Source organism: Loxodonta africana, chromosome 18, assembly GCF_030014295.1.
Source record: "Loxodonta africana isolate mLoxAfr1 chromosome 18, mLoxAfr1.hap2, whole genome shotgun sequence".
Lineage (NCBI taxonomy): Eukaryota > Metazoa > Chordata > Mammalia > Proboscidea > Elephantidae > Loxodonta > Loxodonta africana.
In genome coordinates this window covers 33861434-33885184 of record NC_087359.1, presented here as the reverse complement: position 1 = coordinate 33885184, position 23751 = coordinate 33861434, and the positions used below count along the sequence as shown (strand labels likewise).

The window sequence follows — 23751 nt, the reverse complement described above, 5'->3', positions numbered from 1 at the left end:
GAAGAGGACTCAAAGCAGTTACTGATGAAGATCAAAGACTAAAGCCTTCCGTATGGATTACACTTCAACATAAAGAAAACAAAAAAATCATCACAACGAGACCAATGAACAACATCATGATAAACGGAATAAATATTAAAGTTGTCAAGGGCTTCATTTTGCTTGGATCCACAATCAATGCCCACGGAAGTAGCAGTAAAGAAATCAAACTTATTGCATTGGGCAAATATGCTGCAAAAGACCACTTTAAAGCGTTAAAGAAAAAGATGTCACTTTGAGGACTACGGTGTGCCTGGCCCAAGCCACAGTGTTTTCAATCACCCCATAAGCATGTGAAAGCTGGACAGTGAATAAGGAAGACCGAAGAAGAATTGATGAATTTGACTTGTGGTGTTGGCGAAGAATATTGAATATGTCATGGACTGCTAGAAGAATGGACAAATCTGACTTGGAAGAAGTACAGCCAGAATGTTCCTTAGAAGGGTGGATGGCAAGACTTTGTCTCATGTGTTTTGGACATGTTGTCAAAGGAGACCAGTCCCTGGAGAAGGATATCATGCTTGGTAAAGTTAGTGAAGAAAAAGAAGACCCTCAATGACATAGACTGACACAGTGGCTGCAAACACAGCAATGATTATGAGAATGGTGCAGGACTGGGCAGTGTTTTGTTCTGTTGTACATAGGGTCTCTCTGAGTCAGAACCAACGCGGAGGCACCTAACAACCTCAGCATTTCTCACTTAACTATGAACTCTTCTAGGATAGGAAGCATGTCCATTTTATTTTCCTATCCCTAGCACCAATCCACCAGGCGTTCCTTGGAAACTCTATGGGGCAGTTCTACTCTGTGCTGTAAGGTCACTATGAGTAGAATGGGTTCGACAGCAACAGGTTTGGTTTGGTTTGATTTTAGCACCTAGCACCATGTCTGGCACATATGGGGCCCTCAACAAGCATTTGTTTTCTGAATGGCATTATTTAGCAGGCAGTTTAAATTCCATCTTTGAGCCTTGGAGAAGAGAGGTGGATGGAAAAATAGATGTTGAGTCCCACACAAACATTTAAGCCTGGCAATAGATAAGACTGTCAAGCAAGAAAGCACTGAGGGAAATGAAATAAACAAGGGGGAAAGACTGAGGGCAGGAGAGAGAAGGTGACAGAAAAAGAGCTTCGAAAGAAAAGGAGCTCAAGAAGGCCATGAAAAACGAGAGTTCAAGGGAATCAAGTTGAGTTCAGAGGAAAGGCTATCTCAATGGACTATGAAAATTTTGTGGTTAGGAAGCAGCAGACTCTGAGGTTAATTTTTTTTTTAAGTCTCAAAGGAAGGAAATGACAGGAATTGTGTAACAGTTTTCTAAAACTTTGCAAGCTTTCAAATGTGGGTCCCTATCTGCCTTCCCCAGAAAGTTGGGAGAGCTAAAGAACTTTTAAAAACACAGGGAAAAGGGGGGCCTGGGTCTCCCAACTGCTCAGGAAAATCATAATGAAGTCAAGTTATATCTTCACTCACAATAAAAAAAAAAGAGAGATAGAAAATTAAAACAAAACGTCCATTTTCACCCTTCATTATTTCTTAGGCTGCTACAGCAGGATTGATGATATTTCTGTCACATAGACAAAATTATCAGCACCAGGCTCTTATCTGAAATATTTCCCCCATTACACTTGAATTTTTAATTCACACTTGAATCTCAATAGGGTTCCACCACCCACGGAGACTGAATAACCGGTTTTCCAAGATTTTCCAGATAGAGTTCTGGTTATTAGGAAGGACCTGGGATTCCTACTCCTCCTTCAAAGAGAAGCAAGAGAATCATTACCAATATTTGAGGAAGGTGTTTTTGAGAATACCCAGTCATCACTTTTCGTTAAAAAAAAAAAATCTCGTTTTTAATTTGAGGAACGAAAACCCCTAAGTGGTCAAATGACCCCACAGGAATCCACCAAACAAGATGAAAATTCACTTTCACAACATACGGTTTTATGTTTTTTTTTTTCCCCACTGTTAACTGCAGAAAAATAAACCCTGACCAGTTGCTGGAGGAAATGAATCAAGTACTCTTTTTAGGAGGGTTTTCCATACTTAAGTAAACGAGACCCTGGTTAAGGCTCTACTACAATCTCTAACTCCTTAAGTAAGTCACTATCCACTTTGGGTCTCAAGTCTTCTCATCTGTAAAACAAGGAAATAACCGGTGCGTGTGTGTCTGTGTGGGATTTATCCCTTTTCTTCATACTATTTTCCTCGAGGAGATAAAGCTGTGAATTAATTGTTCAGATACGGAAACGAGAGCAGATAGTCCTGCCTCGAAGACAAGGGTGAGGGAAAGGAGTTCCGAAGGGCTCGGGAACCGGAGACCCCAGCACCCGCACGGCGAGCGCCACTCACTACCCTTCCCAAACCCTTAGTCGCAGCAGCAACAACAATATGGCGTCAGCGCGCAGACTCTCGCCCGCCCCCCTCTCCGCGACGCCGCACTGCGGCAGCCGGGGCGAGGCCGCACCCCATTGGCCGGATGCGATGAGGTCATCGTGGGGGCGGGGGGCGGGGGCGGCGCGGGGGCGGGGCTTTGAGGACGCACGCGCGTCGAGGCTCAGCTGCCCCGAGCCGCGGAGTCTCCGGGCTTCGTCTGCTGCGGCTGCTGTGGAGGCGGTGGGGCCGGCAGCGGGAGGTGAGCGGGGGCTGCAGGTACAGCGCAGGCTGAGCGGCCTCCGAGGGGCGGAGGAACTCCTTCTCATGACCTCCCTGCTTGTCAAAGGAATTAGCAGGAAATTTGGGTCTGTGAGAGGAAATGGCGTTCAGCCCCTCTTTGGGCACCTCTCCTGTGAGCGGAGAAACCGAAGGTTCACTTCCCTTTGGAGGACCTGAATGCCTTCCCCCATTTAAGGGGTAGGCGAAGGAACTGAATTTAGAGGACTTCTTAAGGCTCTCTCAATTTGGGGATTGCCCCGCTTTTATTCCCCACCCCAGGAGGTAGGTGTGTCAGGGCTCCAAGATTCCTGCTTTCTCACTGGGTAGGCAGGAAATGGAGCAGGTGAATACCGTGTTCGGAGGGGAGGACTGGGTGACAGTAATGAGATCCCTGAGGCAGGGTGCGGGGGCTGCTGTATTTGGACTCATTATGTAGAATTGGCGTTGCTTACCATTTTGTTTTGTGACCCCAGAACCGCATTGGCCTATCTAGTATTTGATTGGCTCCTTGGGATAGAGATGTCCTGGGGAGACCTGTAATCATTAAAGAACAGAGGGAAGGAGGGACCTCATTGGAGGCTATTGCTGGTCAGGCATAATTTTATGTGATTAAAGAGTGTGGAATCTGTCCTTTTTTTTTTTTTTTTTTTAGTTTTGTTTTTTGGGTGGGGCTAGTGACAGCTGTTTTGGAGGATCCAAGTATAGACAGTCTTGAAGTCAAGCTACATAATCTCTTGACAAGTTCATGCTTATATTTGAGTGTGTTGTCTTGCCACCTTCAACATCAAATGCACAAAGGTCTTGTCACTCAAATTCCTGAAAATATCTCCCAGCTTTCCAGAAGAGTGCATCTTCTTTTGATGCCAGTCTCACTTGATCAGTTCTGAATGTGAATGCCCTCATGACACTAAAATACCGTACGTTATGCTGAGTTTAGGTACTGTACAGACTGTGCCTTTCCTAGGCTGAGAAGAAATAATTGCCGTTTCAGGACCACTGATAGCGCCCATTTTCTTTTTTACCCAGCAACAGTAAGGCAGTCCTTAAAGGAAATCTTTATTGGCTGAAGCAGGACAGACTTGACAGATGGAGGAGTACAATTAATCTTGAAGGTGGGGATAAGAAACAGAAAGCTGCAGGGGTGGAAAGCTTATTCTCTGTGTCTTGGTAAAACTGCTTTGTCATTACCAATGTATTCCTGTTATGCTTAATTTGAAACTGAACTTAATATGAAGTTGGTTTTCATCTCTTTTTTTTTTTTTTTTTTTTGATAATGGTTATACATTTGAATTCCTTAGGGGGCAAAACTGTGTTTCCTGAGGCGTTTGGAAGATTAAACCCTTTAGTGTAGCCTTAGCTTTAGAGTAATGCTGGGGCTTTGGCTGTTAGAGAAGGGCATTGCCAGTAAAGGGTGGAAAACTAGTTACAGCAGAGACAACAGAGTCATCAAGGTCGGCGTCATCAAGGTATCTTACGTTTGTTTCCTGCACGAGCAAAAAAAAGATAGGGCATCGTGAATGTCCAGGGTATTTAAAGAGCTGTTTGGGATTCCCAGTTCCTGTCTTTAATCTGGATACATTCTCATGTATTGAGTTGTCCCGAAACATTGTCACTTGATCCTGATGTTGACTGCAAAAGAAGTGACTTTTCATCTTGCGCTCTGTGGAACGGGATTTAGTAACTGCCTATGCAATTTCTCCTTTCCGTCTTTCTAAGCAGGATATCAAAACAGTTGTTAAAGACCTGTCAGCGTGGGGTGGAAGAAATGAAAATGCAAAACAGAAGAACTTTGCTGGGGTGTTGTTTGCTTTTGGCCCACTTGGAAATTTCCAAGGTCATGTAATTTTCTTTTTGCCTTAGGTGGAGAGAAATCTAGGCGCTCTGTTGACTGGTACTTTCTGCCACCATGGGGGAACTTTTCCGGAGTGAGGAGATGACGCTGGCCCAGCTTTTTCTACAGTCAGAAGCTGCTTATTGTTGCGTCAGTGAATTAGGAGAACTTGGAAAGGTTCAGTTTCGTGATGTAAGTAGTTGTAGAACTGCTTCTTGATTACTGCTGAACTCATTTCTCTCGTCATGGTTAATTGCCTTATGATGAATGTTTTGTTTTTTTGAATTTTGATTGTGGTAAAAAGTACATTTAAAAATTTTTGCCTGTATAATTTAATGATATTGGTTACATTCATCATGTAGTGCAACCATTATCACTGTCCCTTTCCAAATTATTCCACCACCATTAATAGAAACTTAGTCCCTAAGCAATAACTCCTTCTCCCTCGCTCCCACCCCTGGGAACCACAAATAATCTTTGGTTTCTATGTATTTGCTTGTTTCATTTAAGTGAGATCATATAGTATTTTTCGTTTTGTGACTGACGTATTTCCCTCAGCATAATGTTTTCAAGGTTCATTCATGTTGTGGCATATATCAGGACTTCATTTCTCTTAATGGCTGAGTAACATTCAATTATATGAATATACCACATTTCGTTTGTCCATTCATTTGTGATGGACAGGTAGGTTGTTTCCACCATTTGGCTATTGTGAATAGTGCTGTAATGATCATTGGTATACAGGTGGATGTTCTGTTTATTTGTAAAAATAACATTATAGCACTGGCTTACTATTGGTAGAGCATACACTTTGAGTCATCTTTCTACTGGTGAGAATGTTTGTGTCACTCCTTCCATGCTTTTGCTAGCTCCCCCTTTGATAACAATCCTCTGCATTCTCAAGGTAATTGCTTGGGATGCAGTAGAGGACATCAAACTAACCTGTTCAAGGCTTTCATCTTGCCTTTGGGCTCCTTAACACTTCCCATAGCAGGATATTAAAAAAAAAAAAAAAAAAAAATTGGCTTAGCTCTTCCATAAAATAAGATGCGTTTATTGCAAAACCTGAGGCATCTAGCCACAGATATATTAGTATGTAAGTAATAGCTACAGATAGTATAGTATATAAGTAAGTGCGTACTGAATATTCATTATTTTGGAGCATTATACCGGACACTTGGAGAAGGTATCAGAAGAAAATGAATAGTCTAAAATATTATGTCCTATGGGGCTTACAATCTGATCAAGAAGGCACAATGTACATGCTGAAAGAAAGGGGAGTTTGCAATTCAGTAACCCATCGTCGGTCAGATCCCCCTATTATGCATTCTCAAAGCCCCATGTACCTCTTTTTCATCGCTGTCGTTGTAGCTGTAATTGTACATTCATCAGTGTGAGTCGTCGATTAAAGTCTTCTCCACTATGAAGAGGGGGATGGGTCTGTTTTTGCTTATATTGTATCATTAGTGCCTAGTACATATAAGGTAATCAATATTTGTTGGAATGAATGGATGAATGAAAAGAGGAGTGGCCAGAGAGGTGAGATTAATCAATATAGGCTTCTGCATTGGTAAACTTTCAGGAAGTTCTCAGTCTTTGAACTGAAATTGCACAAACAATAATTCAGTGATATGGCCTTATTCCTCCTCCTCTTTGAACCATTTTATACCACCTCTCTTCAAATGTTCTCATCCCTGACTCTGATTTGTTTTCTTATCTTTCTGAGGACTCATTTTGTTTTCCACTAGACTCTTATTTTCCCCACATAGGTGTGGGTGTTTCCCATGCTCTCTCTTTGGATAAGTTCCTCTACACCCACATCTTCCTTTATCATCTTTTTGGTGATTTCATCTACTCTGAAATCTTCCCTCTTTATTCACTGACTCCCCAAACTGCATCTCTGGCTTTGACCTCCCAAGCTCCATTCCTCTATTTACGGCTCTCTGAGATTATTGTCACCTGGTGATTCTCTCAAGCTCAGTATGTCTAAATCCCAACACTACCTTTTAACAACCTGTTTCCTCATCCTGACTTAACATGAGCTAATACATCAATGTTTTTCATTTTCTAGGCTTCAAACCTAAGTCACCCCTAACTTTGCAGTCTTTCATCTGGTCCTGTGGTGTCTCTCTTCTTAACACGTATTATATCTAGACTTCTTTCTTTTTACTTAGTATGTATTTGAGTCATACAAAAAAAAGTATAGGAATAATATAATGAACACCTATATTCTTACTCCCTACTTAAGAAATAAATATTCCACATAAAATTGAAGCTACCTATGTATCCTTCCTCCATGCCATTCCTCCCCTGAGATAACCTCTACGATGATTTTTGCCTTTATCATTTCCATGTTTTGCTTTGCTTTACTTTTGCTACATATGTATATATCACTAAATAATAATACATAGTGTAGTTTTATATGTTTTAAAACGTTATACATGGGATACTGTATGTATCCTTTACCACTGGATTTTTTTAAAATTCAACATTGTTTCTGAGATTTGACCATGTTGATACAGGTAGTTCTAATTCATTCATTTTAATTGCTATGTAGTTATTGTAAGAATATACATAGTTTATCCATCAGTTTTTCCTGCTAATGAACATTTAGGTTGATTCCAGTTCTTTGCTATTACGGTGTTGCAGTGAAGATTCTTGTACATGTCTCCTGGTATACTTAGGTGGTATTTTCTCTAAGGTAGTAGTTCCCAAACTTTTTGGTCTCAGGACCTTTTTACACTTTCAAAAATTATTGAGGCCCCTAAAGATCTTCTGTTTATGTGAGCTGTAGCTGTCGATATTTACTGTATTAAAAATTAAAACCAAGAAATGTTCAAAACGTTTATTTGTTAAATCGTTTTTAAATTACAGTAGTAAACCCACTACATGTTATAAATAACATTTTTATGAAAAATAGATATGTTTTCCAAAACAAAAAAATAAAGAGAAGAGTGGTATTATCTTTACATTTTTACAAATGTCTTCAATGTCTCTTTGAAGTAATAGCTGACAGATTCTCATATCTGCTTCTGTAATCAATCTTTTGTGATATTATATGTCGTAAGCCTCTAGAAAACTCCACTGTACACTTCATGAGAGAATGAGAGTGAACAAGGCAAATGATCTCTTGGCGTTATTATGAAATAGTTTTGATCTCACGGACCTGCTGTGTTCTAACGACATAACTGGCACTGTGTGCATCTTTAACTTTGTTAGATGTTGTCAAAGTATACTTAACAAGGAACATACCTGTTTAGGCTCCCGTCAGTGTTTGACGGTTCCTGTTGTTCTGCAGTGTGTCAACACTTCCATGCTGAGACTTAAAGAATTTTGCCAATCTAATGAGTGTGAAATGGTATCTTACTGTTTTAATTTGCCTCTCCTTGATTATTAGTGAAATTTGGCATTTTGTCTGTTTATTGGACATACGGGCTTCCCCTTCTATTAAATGCCTGTCCATGTCATCTGCCTGTTTGTCTACTGGGTTGCTTGTCTTTTGCTTGTTGACTTGTGTGATTTGTAAAAGTTCTTAATGTATTCTAGAAGCTAATCTTTTTCTAATCCTTTACTGATAACTTCTTCCAGGCTGTGACTTGCTTTTTCTCTTGGATTATGATATATCTTGACATTCATAAATTTTATTGTGTATTTTTTTGCTTACCAATATTTTCCTTTTTTCCAAAATTTATATTTTGAAAAATTTCAAGCCCAGATGTCCTTTATAGAGTCACCAATTGTTAACATTTTGCCCCTTTTGATATAATTTTTTTTACTGCATCGTTAGTAATTTATAGCCACTGTGACATTTCATCCCTAAATATTTCATACTTCAGCATGTATCACCTAAGAACAGAGATTTTTCTTCATAGGAAAGAAATTTAACGTTATTTAATACAGTTATCTAATATATAGTCACATTCTGATTTTTCCAGTTGTTCCAGTAGTGCCCGTTATAGCTGTTTGGTTGGTTGGTTTTTTTTCTTTTTTTTGAGGGGGGCAGGAAAGGGAGGCTGAGGGAAGGCATGAGAAAGGCAAAGTGGAATTATCAGTGAAGAACCAACGAAAGGAGTCTTGTGGAGTAGCCAAGGAGAAATCCAGCCCACTTCTCATGTTCTGCAAAAATACAGCTTTTGTTTGTTTAGTCTTTCACGAACGACATTGATATTTTGAGGAGTTCAGGTCAGTTGTTTTGCAGGTCACCCAATTTGGATTTGTCTGATAAATTCATCGTAATTGAATTTAGGTCGAACATTTTTGGCAAGAAGACTGCATACGTGATAGTGTCCTTTTCGATATGTTACAGCTGAAGGCACATGATGCCATTTGTCCTGTTATTGGTGATAATAAGTTTGATCACTTGATTAAGGTGTTGTTTGCTAGATTTCTCCATTGTAAAGGTATCTTTCCCCTTTGCAATTAATAAGTAACGTGGAGTGATACTTTGAGACTGTGTGAATATCTCATTTCCCAGTAGCTTTTTATCCAGTAGTTTTGACATCATTCAACTGAGCATTGCCTATATCAATTAATTATTCAGTAGGCAAGTGCTTGCAAAAATGATTTTCCAATTCTATTATTCTTTCTACATTTATTAGTTATCGTTTTTCTTTAATAAAGAATTTTTCCCTCCCCCATCCTATTTTCGTTTTCCTGAGACTCATGGGGAATCCATGGATATTTTTATTAAGTACGTTATAATCTTTTATTGTCGCCATTCTTTTTGATGTTTAAATTGTTCCGTATTTGGCCAGTGGACATATATACCATTTTAAATTTTAATGTAGGTAAATGTATCCATCTTTTCCTTAATGGCTGTGCTTTTTGTGTCTTATATAAGAAATCCTTCCTAGATGCTCTTTATCACCACTGCTATGTAAGATTGTGCTAGAAGTCCTAGCTAGAGCAATAAGGCAAGAAAAAGAAATAAAGGGCATCCAGATTGGTAATGAAGAAGTTAAACCGTCCCTATATGATACTGTACATAGAAAACCCAAAAGACTCCGTGAGACAACTATTGGAGCTAATAGAAAGATTCAGCAGAGTAGCAGATTACAAAATAAACATATAAAAATCAGTTGGATTCCTATACACCAGTAAAGAGAACAATGAAAAGGAAATCAGGAAAATACCATTTGTAATAGCCCCTAAAAAAGTAAAATACATAGAATAAATCTAACCAGGGATGTAAAAGACCTATACAAAGAAAACTACAAAACGCTACTGCAAGAAACCAAAAGAGATCTACATAAATGGGAAAACACAGCATGCTCACAGAGAGGTAGACTCGACATTGTGAAAATGACAATTTTACTCAAAGCAATTTACAAATACAATGCAGTCCCAATTCACATACCAACAACATTCTTTAAAGAGATGGAAAAACTAATCATTAACTTTAAATGGGAAGGGAAGAAGCCCTGGATAAGTAAAGGACTGTTGAAGAAGAAGAGTAAAGCAGGAGGACTCTCACTACCTGACTTCAGAACCTACTATCCAGCTACAGTAGTCGAAACAGCCTGGTACTGGTACAACGACAGATATATTGATCAATGGAACAGAATTGAGAACCCAGATGTAAATCCATCCACCTACAGTCACCTGATCTTCGACAAGGGCCCAAAGTTCATCAAATGGGGAAAAGACAGTCTTTTTAACAGATGATGTGGGCAAAACTGGATGTCCATCTGCAAAAAAATAAAACAAGACCCATACCTCACAAAAACTAATTCAAAATGGATCAAAGGTCTAAATATAAAGCCAAAAACTATAGAGTTCATAGAAGAAAAAATAGGATCAACGCCAGAAGTCCTAACAGCATTAACAGGATATAAACCATAACCAACAAAACATAAACTCCAGAAGACAAGCTAGATAAGTGGGATCGTCTAAAACTTAAGCACTTATGCACATTGAAAGACTTTACCAAAAGAAAAGAGAACCTACAGACTGAGAAAAAATTTTTGGCTATTACAAATCAGACAAAGGTCTAATCTCTAAATCTGCGAGAAAATCCAACACCTCTACGACAAAAAGACAAATAATCCAATTAAAAAATGGGGAGAGGAAATGAAGAGACACTTCACCAAAGAGGACATTCAAGTGACCAACAGACACATGAGGAAATGCTCAGGATCTCTAGCCATTAGGGAAATGCAAATCAAAACCACAATGAGATAGCATCTTACCCTGGCATTATTGGCACCAGTCAAAAAAATGGGAAATAGCAAATGTTGAAGAGGCTGCGGGGAGATCGGAACTCTTAGCACTGCTGGTGGGAATGCAAAATGATACAACCATTTTGGAAAACAATATGGCGCTTCCTTAGAAAGCCAGAAATAGAAATTCCATATGATCCAGCAGTCCCATTCCTTGGAATATATCCTAGAGAAATAAGAGTTGTCACACGAATAGACATATGCACACCCGTGTTCATTGCAGCATTGCTCACAATAGCAAAAAGATGGAAACAACCTAGATGCCCATCAATAGCTGAATGGATAAACTAACTGTGGTACATACACACAATGGAGTATTATGCAATGGTAAAGAACAATGATGAATCTTCGAAGCATCTCATTACATGGATGAATCTGGAGGGTATTATGCTGAGTGAAATAAGTCAATCACAAAAGGACAAATATCATATGAGACCACTACTGTAAAAACTCATGAAAAGGTTTACACGCAAAAAGAAACAATCTTTGATGGTTATGAGGGAGGTGAGGGGTAGAGATGGAAAAACACTAAATAGACAATAGGTAAGTGGTAATTTTGGTGAAGGGTAGGACAGTCCACAATACTGGGGAAGCCAGCACGACTTGTAAAAGGCAAGGTCACAAAAGCTCCATAGACACATCCAAACTCCCTGAGGGACCGAATTGCTGGCTGAGGGCTGTGGGAACCATGGTCTCAGGGAACATCTAGCTTAATCGGCATAATAGTTTATAAAGAAAATTTTCTACATTCTACTTTGATGAGTAGCATCTGGGGTCTTAAAAGTCTGCGAGTGGCTATCTAAGATGCCCCACTGGGCTCGCCCCTTCAGGAGCAAGGGAGAATGAAGAAAACTAAAGATACAAGGGAAAGATTAGTCCAAAGGAGTAATGGACCACATCTACCACAGCCTCCACCAGACTAAGTCCAATACAACTGGATGGTACCCGGCTACCACCACTGACTGCTCTGACAGGGATCACAATAGAGGGTTCTGGACAGAGCTGGAAAAAAATGTAGAGCAAAATTCTAACTCATAAAAAAAGGCCAGACTTACTGGCCTGACAGAGACTGGAGAAACCCCAAGAGCGTGGCCCCCAGACACCCTTTTAACTCAGTAATGAAGTCACTCCCGAGGTTCACCCTTCAGCCAAAGATTAGACAGGCCCATAAAACAAAAAGAGACTAAAGGGGCACACCAGCCCAGGGACAAGGACTAGGAGGCAGGAGGGAACAGGAAAGCTGGTAATAGGGAACCCAAGTTCAAGAAGGGAGAATGTTGAACTGTTGTGGGGTTGTTAACCAGTGTCATAAAAAAAAGTATACTATAATGAGAAACTAGTTTGCTCTGTAAACCTTCATCTAAAGTACAATTAAAAAAAAATGAAATCGCTTCCTCAAGATTATAAATATATTTTTCTACATTTGCTTATAAAATTAAAAAAAATTATTTTTCACACTTAAATTTAAATCTGCCTGGGATTTATTTTTGTAACAAGTGATGTAATTTATTTATTCCCCATATGAATAACCAGTTGTCCCAAAACAACTTTTTGAATAAATGTATTCTTTCTTCATAATTTATAATCCCATCTCTGTAAAACATTGAATTTGTACAAGTTGTCTCCAACTTATGACGTATTAGAGTTACGACCAACTGCGCTAACGATCATCCTTTGTTGGTTGGTACTTTTTATTAGTATGTGCAGCATGTTCAGTCTCAGATATTCAGTTTTAGGATTTACAGTTCAAAATACTTCTGGATTTATAAAGGTACTGATAATAAAAGGCAATAATAATGAAAACTAAAAAAAAAAAAAAAAATGAAGCATTCAGTTTACGTCAAAACTGACTTATGATGGCAGCGTCAGAACGTAACGCTGTCATGAGTCAGGGACTACCTGTAAATGTATAGGGGTCTGTTATGGATTCTCCTTTCTGGTCCATTAGCCTATTTGTTTATCCCAGTTCCCACTTGATGGCAATGGGTTTGGTGTTTTTGATTTGTACTAATACAATAGTAACTTAGTTGCCATAGCTTAATAATAAGGTTTGGTGTCTTATAGGGTAAGAGTTCCCTCACTTTGTTCATCAGAATTGTCTGGCTGTTCTAGCCCCTTTGCTCTTTCATATTAATATAGAATTGGACACATAACATTAATTTTTAGTCTTTTCTATTATTACTCTAAGAGCAGCCAATTTTCCTGGAGGGGTTCTTTTTTTTTTTTTTTAATTGAACTTTAGATGATGGTTTACAGAACAAACTGGTTTCTCATCAAAGAATACACACATTGTTGTATGACATTGGTTAACAACCTCATGACATGTCAGCACTCTCTTCTCAACCCTGGGTTCCCTGTTACCAGCTGTCCTGCTCACTCTTACCTTCCAGTCCTTGCCCCAGGGCTGGTGCCCTCTTTAGTCTTGTTTTGTTACATGGGACTGTTGAATCTTTGACTGAAGGGTGAATCTCAGGAGTGGCCTCATTACTGAGCTGAAAGGGTATCTGGGGGCCATACTCTCTGGATTTCTGCAGTCTCTGTCAGGCCAGCAAGTCTGGTCTTCCTTACTGAGTCGGAATTTTGTTCTACATTTTTTTCCAGCTCTGCCTGGGACCCTCTATTGTGGTACTTGTCAGAGCAGTCATTGGTGGTAGCCGGGCACCATCTCGTTGTACTGGACTCAGTGTGGTGGAGGCTGTGGTAGATGTGGTCCATTAGTCCTTTGGACTAATCTTTTCGGGAGGGGTTCTTAAGGAGGGGACTGTTGGCTCAGGCAGAAGGTGGGCCAAAGTTTGTAGACACAGGGAAGGAGAGAATCTTAAAGTGTGGTGAATCCAAAGTGTGGTTAACAAGCACTATGTTCAAGCAGTTCAGCTAATCATTTATGAGGCAAAGAATGGGAATTTGGAGGCTATCTGGCAGTGTCATAAGTAAACGAGACGTCAACCGTGGGTCCTATCTAAGTCATATGGAAGAAGGATTCTTTGCAGTAAGCTGTTTTCTGGAATTCAAAGTGTAGGGGGATTTCTTTAACCATTGTTGTGTTCCAGGATTACAGGGTTCCATAAAATTCAATATGGTCAATATTATTTGCATTATTATTCCATTCTAAATATTAAATTTTTTCGTTATGATCTCTTCTTTGAACCATGATTTAGAACTTTTTAAAATTACCAATTGTTGTTTGTTATTTTTTTATGTTGATTTCTAACTTAATTGCAGTGTAATCAGAGAACATGGGTGGTTATAGTATCAGATCTTTACCCGTTGAAACTTGCGTTATATGACCTGTTTTGTGGTCAGTTTTTAGAAATGAGTTCTTGAAGAAAGAATGAGATGCTGGGTTATTTATGTATGTGTGTGTGTCATGAATGTGTTAGATTAGGCTTGTTAATTGTGTTGTTCACATTTTTGTGTCCTTATTAATATTTGATCAACTTGATCAATCAGTAGTCAAAAAGATATTAAAATCTCCCACTACCTAGGTGTGGGGTAAGTAAAATACCTAGTAGTGGAATGCTCAGTCATGGCGTAGGGAGGAGTAGGCTTAACTTTATAAGAAACTGCCAACAGCTTTCAAAATCTTCTGCTTACTTTTAGTAGCATTTATCGCAACAGATTGTAACTATTGGTTTGTATCTGTCTCTCCTGTGTAACTGATAGTTCCTGAAAGCTAGGACATATCTTTGCATTTGCCCCAATGCCTACTACAGTGCCTGGCACATATTTTGATGCTCCATAAATGTTGAACAAGTAACCGTAGTTCTTTATTTGCATTACTTTTGTGAAATTTATGACATGCTGTTTTACTGGTTATGTTTATTTTTCTTCTCTACTAGATTGCAAGCTTCTTACTGTGTGGAACTTGTTTTATTCTTGTTTATATTTCTCAATGTCTGTCACATGGTTTTGAAAATTACTTGTGTGTCAACGAATGTCACCCTGAAGGTGAAGACCGTGGGACAGAAGAACAAGTTTGTCTTCTCTTTCTTCTGCTTGAGAAGAAGAAGAGAAAGAAAACCAGACAGAGTTTCTGTTACATCCATTGCCAAAATTTTAAGCGGTTTTGGGGGGTTGGGTCACTGGGACTTTTAGCCTGGGAGAAAACATTATGTACCACCATGCATTGCCTAGTTTGCCTCCTTTCCAATAATTGTTGCAGCAGTGGTTTTTATTTTTAGTTGGTGTGACTGGCCCCTATGGATCAGTAGGCAATTTGGTTAGTGTTGTATCCTACATGGACACGAAAATAGGTTTTCACTTTGCAGGATATGTTGTTTGCAAAACAGAGGGAATACATGCAGTATTTGAATGTTTGGCATTGTGTTCTTATTTTCCAGTTAAATCCAGATGTGAATGTTTTCCAGCGGAAATTTGTGAATGAAGTTAGAAGATGTGAAGAAATGGATCGAAAGCTTCGTATGTATATTTCAGTCTTGTATGATATTCCTGTAATGTGTCATTTGTCTTAGATGAGAGACGCTAGTCCTCTAAATAAATGAAGAAAGTACTATAAGAAATAAGAAAGGAGGGAAAATCTTGTGATCATACCGTTAGGATGAGTTTCTCGTATACAAGTAGAGTTTGTGGTTTTTGGGCTACGAAGTGCCTAGTGAAAACCTTGTTTGAGATGACAAGGCTGCAAGCTGAAATACTGTGGTGATTTTTTTCATGGGGAGGGCTTTATAGTAGGACTGTTTTAAAGAATTCTGAGAAGTAGGACCTGGACCACCATCAATTTTAGATGTTAGCTCAGCCGTCTTTTAGTTTGAGCTATTTATGAGGGGGAAACTAGTATTTATTAAGGGTCTTTTGAAGGCTAGTGTGTTCATATACCTTATTTCATTCATTCTCTGTAATATTCCTTCAAACTGGATGTTTCCTCATTTAGTAAATGAGGACACCAGAGATGAGAGAGGTGGAGGGACTTGCCCAAGAACATAAGCAGTTGTGATGGAATCAGTATATGAACTCAGGTTGTTCTCTCTGGCTCCAAAACCCATGATCTTGCCACTATACTGTGCCATCTTTTGGTTAGCTGGTAGATACGTCTGCACCTCGCCTCCCTCCCCTCAGAAAAAAGTCAATAGTTGTCACCTGAAACACTTTTCTGGTGTTTTGGAGAAGAAAGCCTTGTTCTGTATTTTGTTTTTCATTTTACTTAAAACTGACCCGATTGTTTCCAAATTTAACGAAACCTGTTTGATATGAAGTGTCAAATATCCTGTTGATTTGCATTCTTCTTCTTTAGTTCTGCGTTGCCAACAGTATATGTAGCCAGAACTATCATATTTTTAGGAAGCAGTTGTACAGGGTGGGCAGACAAAGTGAATAAGGGCCAGTTTTATGACCATAAGACACAAAGAAGGAAGTTGTGGGATGACCACCCTCTTTGGGGTAACTGCTTTAGAGAGCATGAGATAGTAGAAAGAGGACTGTGGAGAACAAGCTCTGCTTTTATGTAAAAATATTTTTCTGACGCTCTTCCTCAAATAATGGCAGCTCCAGGCATGTGCAGCATGCAGTCACATTTTGATTGTCATTTTAGGATTTGTTGAGAAAGAGATAAGAAAAGCTAACATCCCAATTATGGACACTGGCGAAAACCCAGAAGTGCCCTTCCCCCGGGATATGATTGACTTAGAGGTAAGCAGTTTTTCCTAGAGAACCAGATAAATTTCTTTCTAGTTATGTATAGGCATCACTTTCCCGAGTAGATAGAGTAGTTCTTGCTGGCCTTGTCACCCTTGTCTTTCGTTGTAAGTTTCTTATGGGTGGGATTGAAGTGAATTCCATTTTTAATAGTATCAAAAGGTATCTCCAACAGTGTCGTTTGCCACTAAATAAGTTTATGGTTTATTGAAACCTTATTGGATTAATGTCCATTTGTCTATCTTATTAATCTTATAGACGCTAAATGAACAGCCAATGGGCTTTTCCATAATTATCCAGTTGAAATCCCCTGAGAAATTTACCGAGTATATACTAGAATCTATAGACAAAGAAAAACTATTTTAAGCAAAAAATCTTCATAAATAAAATTTCCCTGGTAAAATCACAGTATCTGGTGTGTAGCTGTAAGATATCTTTCAACTGTCAGGATTGCAAGAGTTCTATAGTAGGAATTCATTAAATGTCTTTCAGAGCAAGCATATTGAGCTTAGTTTGAGTTAATAATTTGATTTTTTTTTTTCCTCTAGGCCAATTTTGAGAAGATTGAAAATGAACTGAAGGAAATCAACACCAATCAGGAAGCTCTGAAGAGAAACTTTCTGGAATTGACTGAATTAAAATTTATACTTCGAAAAACTCAACAGTTTTTTGATGAGGTCAGACTATTGTTTCTTTTAGTATTTGAGCCGCTGATATTCCACCTGTACAAGTGGGCCATATTTTTATTCCAGTAATTATTTTGATTTGTTAATTTAAAAGCAATACCATTTTTGCACCCTGCTTTAGTTGAAGAAATGTCAGATTATGTTCCATTTTTCATGCAGTGCATAGCCAACCATGGTTTTTGTATTTTTACATTTTCTGCAGTTTTTTGTCTCAAGATGGTGAAAGGAATCCTAATGTAATTGTATAAACATAGTTAATTGAGAGTTTTACATGTATATTTTAAGGTAAGTATTTGCTTAAGGTTAAAGTTGAAGAAACAAAATAAGTCTGGTTACTTGAAATTATAACAAATTTTAATCTCCAGACTTCTTGTCATCAAATTTTAATTTTATTCTCTATGCTTGCTTATCAGCCATTGAGCAAATTTTAAAGGGTATTTTCAAGAGTTTTTCATTGTGTTGTATGGAAGTATCGTTAGGATGCCTGTTTGAAACTCCTGGATTCTCACATAAACCCAGCTACGTTACCTTATAGGGGAAAAAGATTACATTCCTGATTTAAAAATGTGGATCAGTAAGTTGCCAATTAACCCCATGGAAGGCTTGGGAGCAAGGTTTTCAGAAGGCTACCCTCTCCTAATTAAACCTGGGAAAGATTGTAGCTTTCAGCCTGTGTTTTTTTATGATGGCCACCAGATTAGACGCTTGAGAGATTTCAGTGTGCCCTCCCATAAAGTTCTTTATTTCCTTTGTTGAATAGAAAGCTTGGCATTTTAGTTAGCATCTGATATGTTTCCAGTTTTACTTTAGATTTTTGTCTTTTGAGGAGAGACTAAGTTTCACTAGTTTTTCAGGCTGGAGTAGGAGTTCTCCAACCAGCAGCATCAGGCTCATCTGGGAAGTTATTAGAAATGCAAATTCCCAGGCCCAACCCCAGAACCAGAAACTTGAGTGCGGGGCCCAGGAATCTGTGTTTTAACAAGTCGATTTTGAGGCATGCTGTAGGTTGAGAATCACTGGGCTACAGCAGGGAAACCCTGGTGGCACAGTGGTTAAGAGTTCAGCTGCTGACCAAAAGGCCAGCAGTTCAAATCCACCATCTGCTCCTTGGAAACCCTGTGGGGCAGTTCTGCTCTGTCCTATAGGGTTGGAATTGACTCGATAGCAATGGATTTTTTTGGGGGGGGGGTTGGGGCTAGAGCAAGTCTGCTGAAGATGTGACATATTCCACAGTAACTAAGGATTTGACTTAGAGAAACCGCGCTAATTAAAAAGATCTTCTGGGCTGAGGAAAAGCTCATATGAATTTAATTGCCTGGTCCTCCCAAGAATCGGAATCTGGTTATCAATTGAGGTTTTGTGTGAATATTCAGCTGGCTCACTGAGTGGAGAATTTTTAGACTGGTGGTAACTTCTTTGAGTAGTCCCCAGTATCATTGCATTCGAGGCTGTGGGACAGTGTAATGAACTCTTTCCAAGTCTTTAAGGTCTTTTGCAACAGGCACGGCCACTTATGCCATATGGTTTTAGTGAACAAATAGTCTTGAATTCTAGTTTTCCCACTGCCTAACACTATGTGGAGCCCTGGTAGCACAGTGGTTAAGAGCTCGGCTGTGAACCAAAAGGTCAGCAGTTTGAATCCACTAGCGGCTCCTTGGAAACCCTTTGGGGTTCTACTCTGTCCTGTAGTGTCGCTGAGTTGGTATTGACTCAATGGCAATGGATTTGGGTTTGGTAAACAGTATGTTTATTTTCACTGAGCATTTAATGAGCACCCACTCTTTGTGAGGTACAAGATGAGTTAAGACATGGTCCCTCTGTTCATGGAATGTATCACTTAGTCATATCAGGAAATATCCCAGAACACAATGCCTCCATATGGTCATAGACGCATGGTTTTCTAAATGTGTCCGAGCTGTTGCCCACAGATCCCACGTAAACCTAGCCTCGAGGTCAAAGCCCAGCTGCTTTAAGCATCATTTGAGTCTTAATTCTCTTACCCCTTATTTTTCCCCCCTTGATGTAACCTTTAGTTCACTGCTGAGATATGTGAAAATGTCTTTCATAACATCCTGAGTTTAAGGGTTGGAGTGAGATTCCTAAACTCACTAATTCTGGGAGAAATTCTGAATAAAGATTGACAAATAGACTCCCTTAATAAGGGAAATAATTTAAACTATTAATTTTATAATTAAAAAAATACTAGAAATAAAGGGAACTGCTGAGAAAGATGACATAAAATTTTTCAAATCATTCAGTTACGGCTTTAAGAACTTTATTTTGTGATTAATAAGTCTGAACATGCCATCACGAGAAGCCAGGCTCTCAGTCTTCATGGCCTGTGTGTCCGTCTGTGATGGGTTGTTTTCCCCTCCTATTTATACAAAACATACTTAAAAAAAAAAAAAAATCTCTGGAAGTACTTGTGAGCAGGAGGCCTTAGCCATGTGAGGTTCTTCCTTTGCTTTCATCCTCAGCCCCACGTTGGTTCCTGGCATCTTCAGTAAAGTACAGGAAGTCCTCTGGTAGGAACCACTCTGCTTTCTGCCTCCAAGTGCACAGTCAGTGCTTTGTCTGCTCTTAGGTAGCTCGTAGTCTTGGCCAGCTCCCTTTCATCAGACCTTGCCCCGATGCTGCTGAACAGCAGTCTCAGGTGTCTTGGCTGTGACAAAAGACAAGGCCTTGCAGGGTAAGAGCATCTGTGCATGCGAGTGCACGCTCTCAGTAATGCAGAAGATAAGGAAACTCCAAATCACCCAGCTGGGGTTTTTCATGAGATTTTCTTCTATGCCTGAAATTGTAATGTTTGCAAATGGCCTAAAACACTACCAATTTTAAACCTCTTTTTTTTTAATTTGGTGAACACAGTCAATGATTCATAATAATGAATTAGCGGAGAATGCCAAATGAGAAAATGTTTCTTTCCACCTTTAGGCATAGGGGTTATGATTCGCAGGGTGTGTAAAAGGGGGAGAGTAAACATACACTGAATATTCTTATGATTTAAGATGATTACAAATTGGACTTAGCCATTTCTTATCCAGAGCATTTAAAATGACTTGTTAGTGATGACCCTTTTCTCAGTCTTCTTGCTTATGAAGAACTGTAAGAGCTGGAGAGATTTCTCTGCAGCTTTAGCATAAGCACCATGACATATGCGAACATAAAGAAGACTGGAAAAGTAATGGTTAATGGCATGCAGATCCTTGCTTTCCTTTCCTTTCCTTCTGAGTTTTCCATCCATCTGTTTTCTTTCTTTTTCTTTATCGTTTGTCATCGACTATGGAGTGTGGTGATGGGGCTTGGTGAATACCTTAAATGATGAAATGTCATTCCTTTCTCAATGTAGGTGAAATTAAAAGTGTTTGTTCTTGGTAATTGATGCAGCTTCAACTGGATGTGCTGCGTTATACATAAATGCTATAGAGACGGAGCTGCTGGAGGTTCTGCTTCTTCCCTTTTCACGGCATGGTTTTCAGTATTCTGATTGGGGAAAGAGGTAAACCAAAGGGCGTAGCAGGTAATTTTGCAAACATTTGCAGTGTTGTAATCAAGAACCGAGATTTTCAAGATTAGATTTAAATACTCCACCCATGGTTTTAGATATTGCTTTGAAGGTCCTCAGGGGATCTGGTCATCATAGTTTTCCATCAGGCACAATTATTTAAAAAAATTCTTTCTAAGATTTAGGTTTCTTAAGTGTGAAGTAGTGAAGTTAGTAATTAGAATGTTATTGCAAGTTGCTATTTAATTTTAATTCTGCTGCGTTTTTTTTTTTTTTTTTTCCCTAGAGAGTCCCAGATACGGTCTTTGGGTCAGTCTAGTTGCTGAACACTATTTCCTGTTCTATTAGTTGGCCCTTTGGGAGCACACGTGTTTGTATTGAGTCAGATCTTTAGGATTTCCTTAAGCCAGGTCCTGTGAATCATGCAGGGAAGTAGGGGAGAGTCCTCTAAGTAGTAATCAGTTTTGCTGGTTTTTGCCAAGAGACATTGCAAGAACAAGTTGAAATGTCGTAGTCATCTGGATCCTCAAAATAAGTTGCCTGTGGCTTTCAGTCAGCTGATTTGATTTCAAGCAGAAACAAAAAGAACCCCTTAATCTTCCATTTGGCAGCAAGTGGTAACCTGTGCCTCCCATTATCTTACAATAAGCATTTCCAATCTCAGGACAGTCTTTCTGTGCCTTTCTGCATACCCAGTGCCTGCCTGTCCTTTTTTTCTGTTTTTTATTCTGCTTCAGTAACTTATTTCCCAAAGCAGTTGCTTTCATTTTTTTAAGCCTTCAGACTTACCATCTGGCTTATACTTAGTCAGTCTTGTGTTACCTTATGGTCTTAGGACTTTATCACGTGAAGTTCCAATGTGGCATGTTTTGTTAGTGGGGTAGACAGGAGTGGAATCAACTTGAAATTTGGAATGAAAATGATAGAGAAAAATTACCTGACTTTTGTTTTGCTTTTGAAAAGGAGGATTGTTCTTATTTCTAGTCTTATGTTGCATGAGTAGTGTATCGATATTAAAGGTGGGTAGATCAGGCAGTAGAGATGTCAACTGGACTTTATTTTTAAGGGCAGTTTCTTCCTTCTGATGAGAGTAAAGGAAAAGGGTGGTAGGGTAAGTTGGCTAGAGAGAGGCTAGGAAATGTAGACCTACAGATGGGAAGGTCCCTATCCTCCTTCATTTCATTGTATAAATTGTCATGGTGGAAATCATTTTAAACCAAACCAATTAAACCAGTCCATGAGCTCTTTTGAGCTCTATATTGCTTTATTATCTGTTGCCTTTTCTTTACCTTACTTGATTTAGATTGTTGGCTTTGGCTATGTTCACAAGAATCCTTAAACTATAAAACCTAATGAGCTTTTTGATATTCCTACATTCTTTGCCTGCAAATAGGACATTGAGATACGTTTTTACTTTTTTTTCCCTTTATGGATAGAGTGGAGGCTCAGGCCTCCCGGGCTGTTGTGCTTCTTATCCTTTTGGGAAAAAAAAACACTCTTTAAATCACATGGATTGGAGTATTTAAATAAAGTAGCCATGCTGAAAGCTCTCCTATTCTGAATCTTTAAGTACATGGAAAGCCTAGATGTCTAGAGATGCCCCTTCCGTCTTTCTCCACACCAAACTGTGTTCAAGACAGTGATGGTGCCTTGCTTTCTTCCCTGGAAAGAGAGTCTCCATCTTTCACATTCCCACATGGGGCAATTTCCAGTTTGTAGCTCCCTGGAAATTAAATGTTGAGAATATCCGCAGAGCTGCCTTGTTTTTACCCAAAAGGGAGAGACACTTTAGCTTCCTATTCACTTGCAAAAGAAATTCTTGACACTTTCATAGCTCATCCAGGGAAACATAGGAAAGAGAGAAATGGCTTCCATCAAGTAACAGATTTATACATGTCACCACGTTTTAATGTTTTTTTCTTTGTTCATCATTTCTCTAACCATTTGCCCAGATGCTTTACTGGGACAATTATGTTTTCTTTGACTGTTGTTTCTTTTCCTTGTTTTCTGACCCCTATTCTTCTTTTTGTGGGCGTGTCTCCTCTTTCAGTGTTTTTTTTTTTCCCCATCTTTATTTTCTGAACTTATCTCCTGGTTCCTCGTTCCCTGCATGCCACTAACTATTTTCATTAGATATTAATTGATTTGTGAATTCAGGCTGAATTGCATCATCAGCAGATGGCGGATCCAGACCTGTTGGAAGAGTCCTCATCCCTCTTGGAGCCAAGTGAGATGGGAAGAGGCACACCTTTAAGACTTGGGTAAGTACCACTTCAGCCCTTCCCTACCCAGTGGGGTCATGTTCATCTTCGTTGTTCGAAAGAGGCTGGCGATTCCCTTGCTGAAATGACGCGCTGTCCTCTGAGCCTGTTGAGAAGTATTCTAAGTCAGTTTGGATTCAATTCCTCAGTCATTCTGTCCACCCTCTACTGGCTCCAGGAGTGCGATGAGGAATAAGACTTTGGTAGTCCTTTTGACATCATGATACATAGTCTCATGTGTATAGTCATTGCCTCTTTCCTTTCACTGCTCTTTGTCTTCTTAAAGCCACCTATCCCGTGATGTGGAACAGAGTTCCCAATCTGGCTCTTCTTCCCACAGCTTCGTGGCTGGTGTGATTAACCGGGAGCGCATCCCTACTTTTGAGCGCATGCTGTGGCGAGTGTGCCGGGGGAATGTGTTCCTGCGACAGGCTGAAATCGAGAACCCCCTGGAGGATCCTGTGACTGTAAGATAAGGAAATGGCATCAGGTGGAGTAGGTCTGGTAAAGGGAGCCCAGAGCAGTAACTCAGCATTGGTGCCACCTGATCTGACCCTCCTACAGAGTAGCCCTTAGATTTAGATTGATCTGAGAATTTGAAGGACTGCTCCTTTCCTCTAACTTCCGTCATATGTACACATCCAATGTATACATGACGTATGCACATACATTTCCAAGCTTCGTCTGTGTAGATATTATTTTGATTGGAAATACTTTTTTTTTTTTCCAATTATTTTAAACTTTAGCTTTATTTTTTGTTATTGATCTGGGACCCAAAGAAAATTAGCCTTTTATGAAAATTAACTTAAAGCAAGACATCTGGTTTCAAGTTTGGTAATATCTATCAGTAAAAGAGAGAAGGAGAGATTTCCTAAACTGCAATCTTTATAAGTTGATGAAATTTTAG

The 23751-nt window shown here is 39.3% G+C and overlaps 1 protein-coding gene across 7 annotated transcripts in view; it reads left to right on the top strand.

Moving 5' to 3' along the window:
• Positions 1-2562: 2562 nt before the first annotated feature.
• The window catches only part of ATP6V0A1 (ATPase H+ transporting V0 subunit a1), a 53229-nt gene continuing 32040 nt past the window's right edge, over positions 2563-23751 (top strand). For 3 of the 7 annotated variants that reach the window (XM_003414243.4, XM_064271056.1, XM_023553705.2), the window contains exons 1-7: positions 2678-2973; positions 4552-4714; positions 15081-15159; positions 16289-16386; positions 16941-17069; positions 22741-22844; positions 23185-23311. In XM_003414243.4, the coding sequence (XP_003414291.1) occupies positions 4598-4714; positions 15081-15159; positions 16289-16386; positions 16941-17069; positions 22741-22844; positions 23185-23311 (654 nt within the window). In that variant the 5' untranslated portion in view covers positions 2678-2973; positions 4552-4597. The other 4 variants (XM_003414242.4, XM_023553708.2, XM_023553706.2 and 1 more) reach the window with 3 other exon arrangements.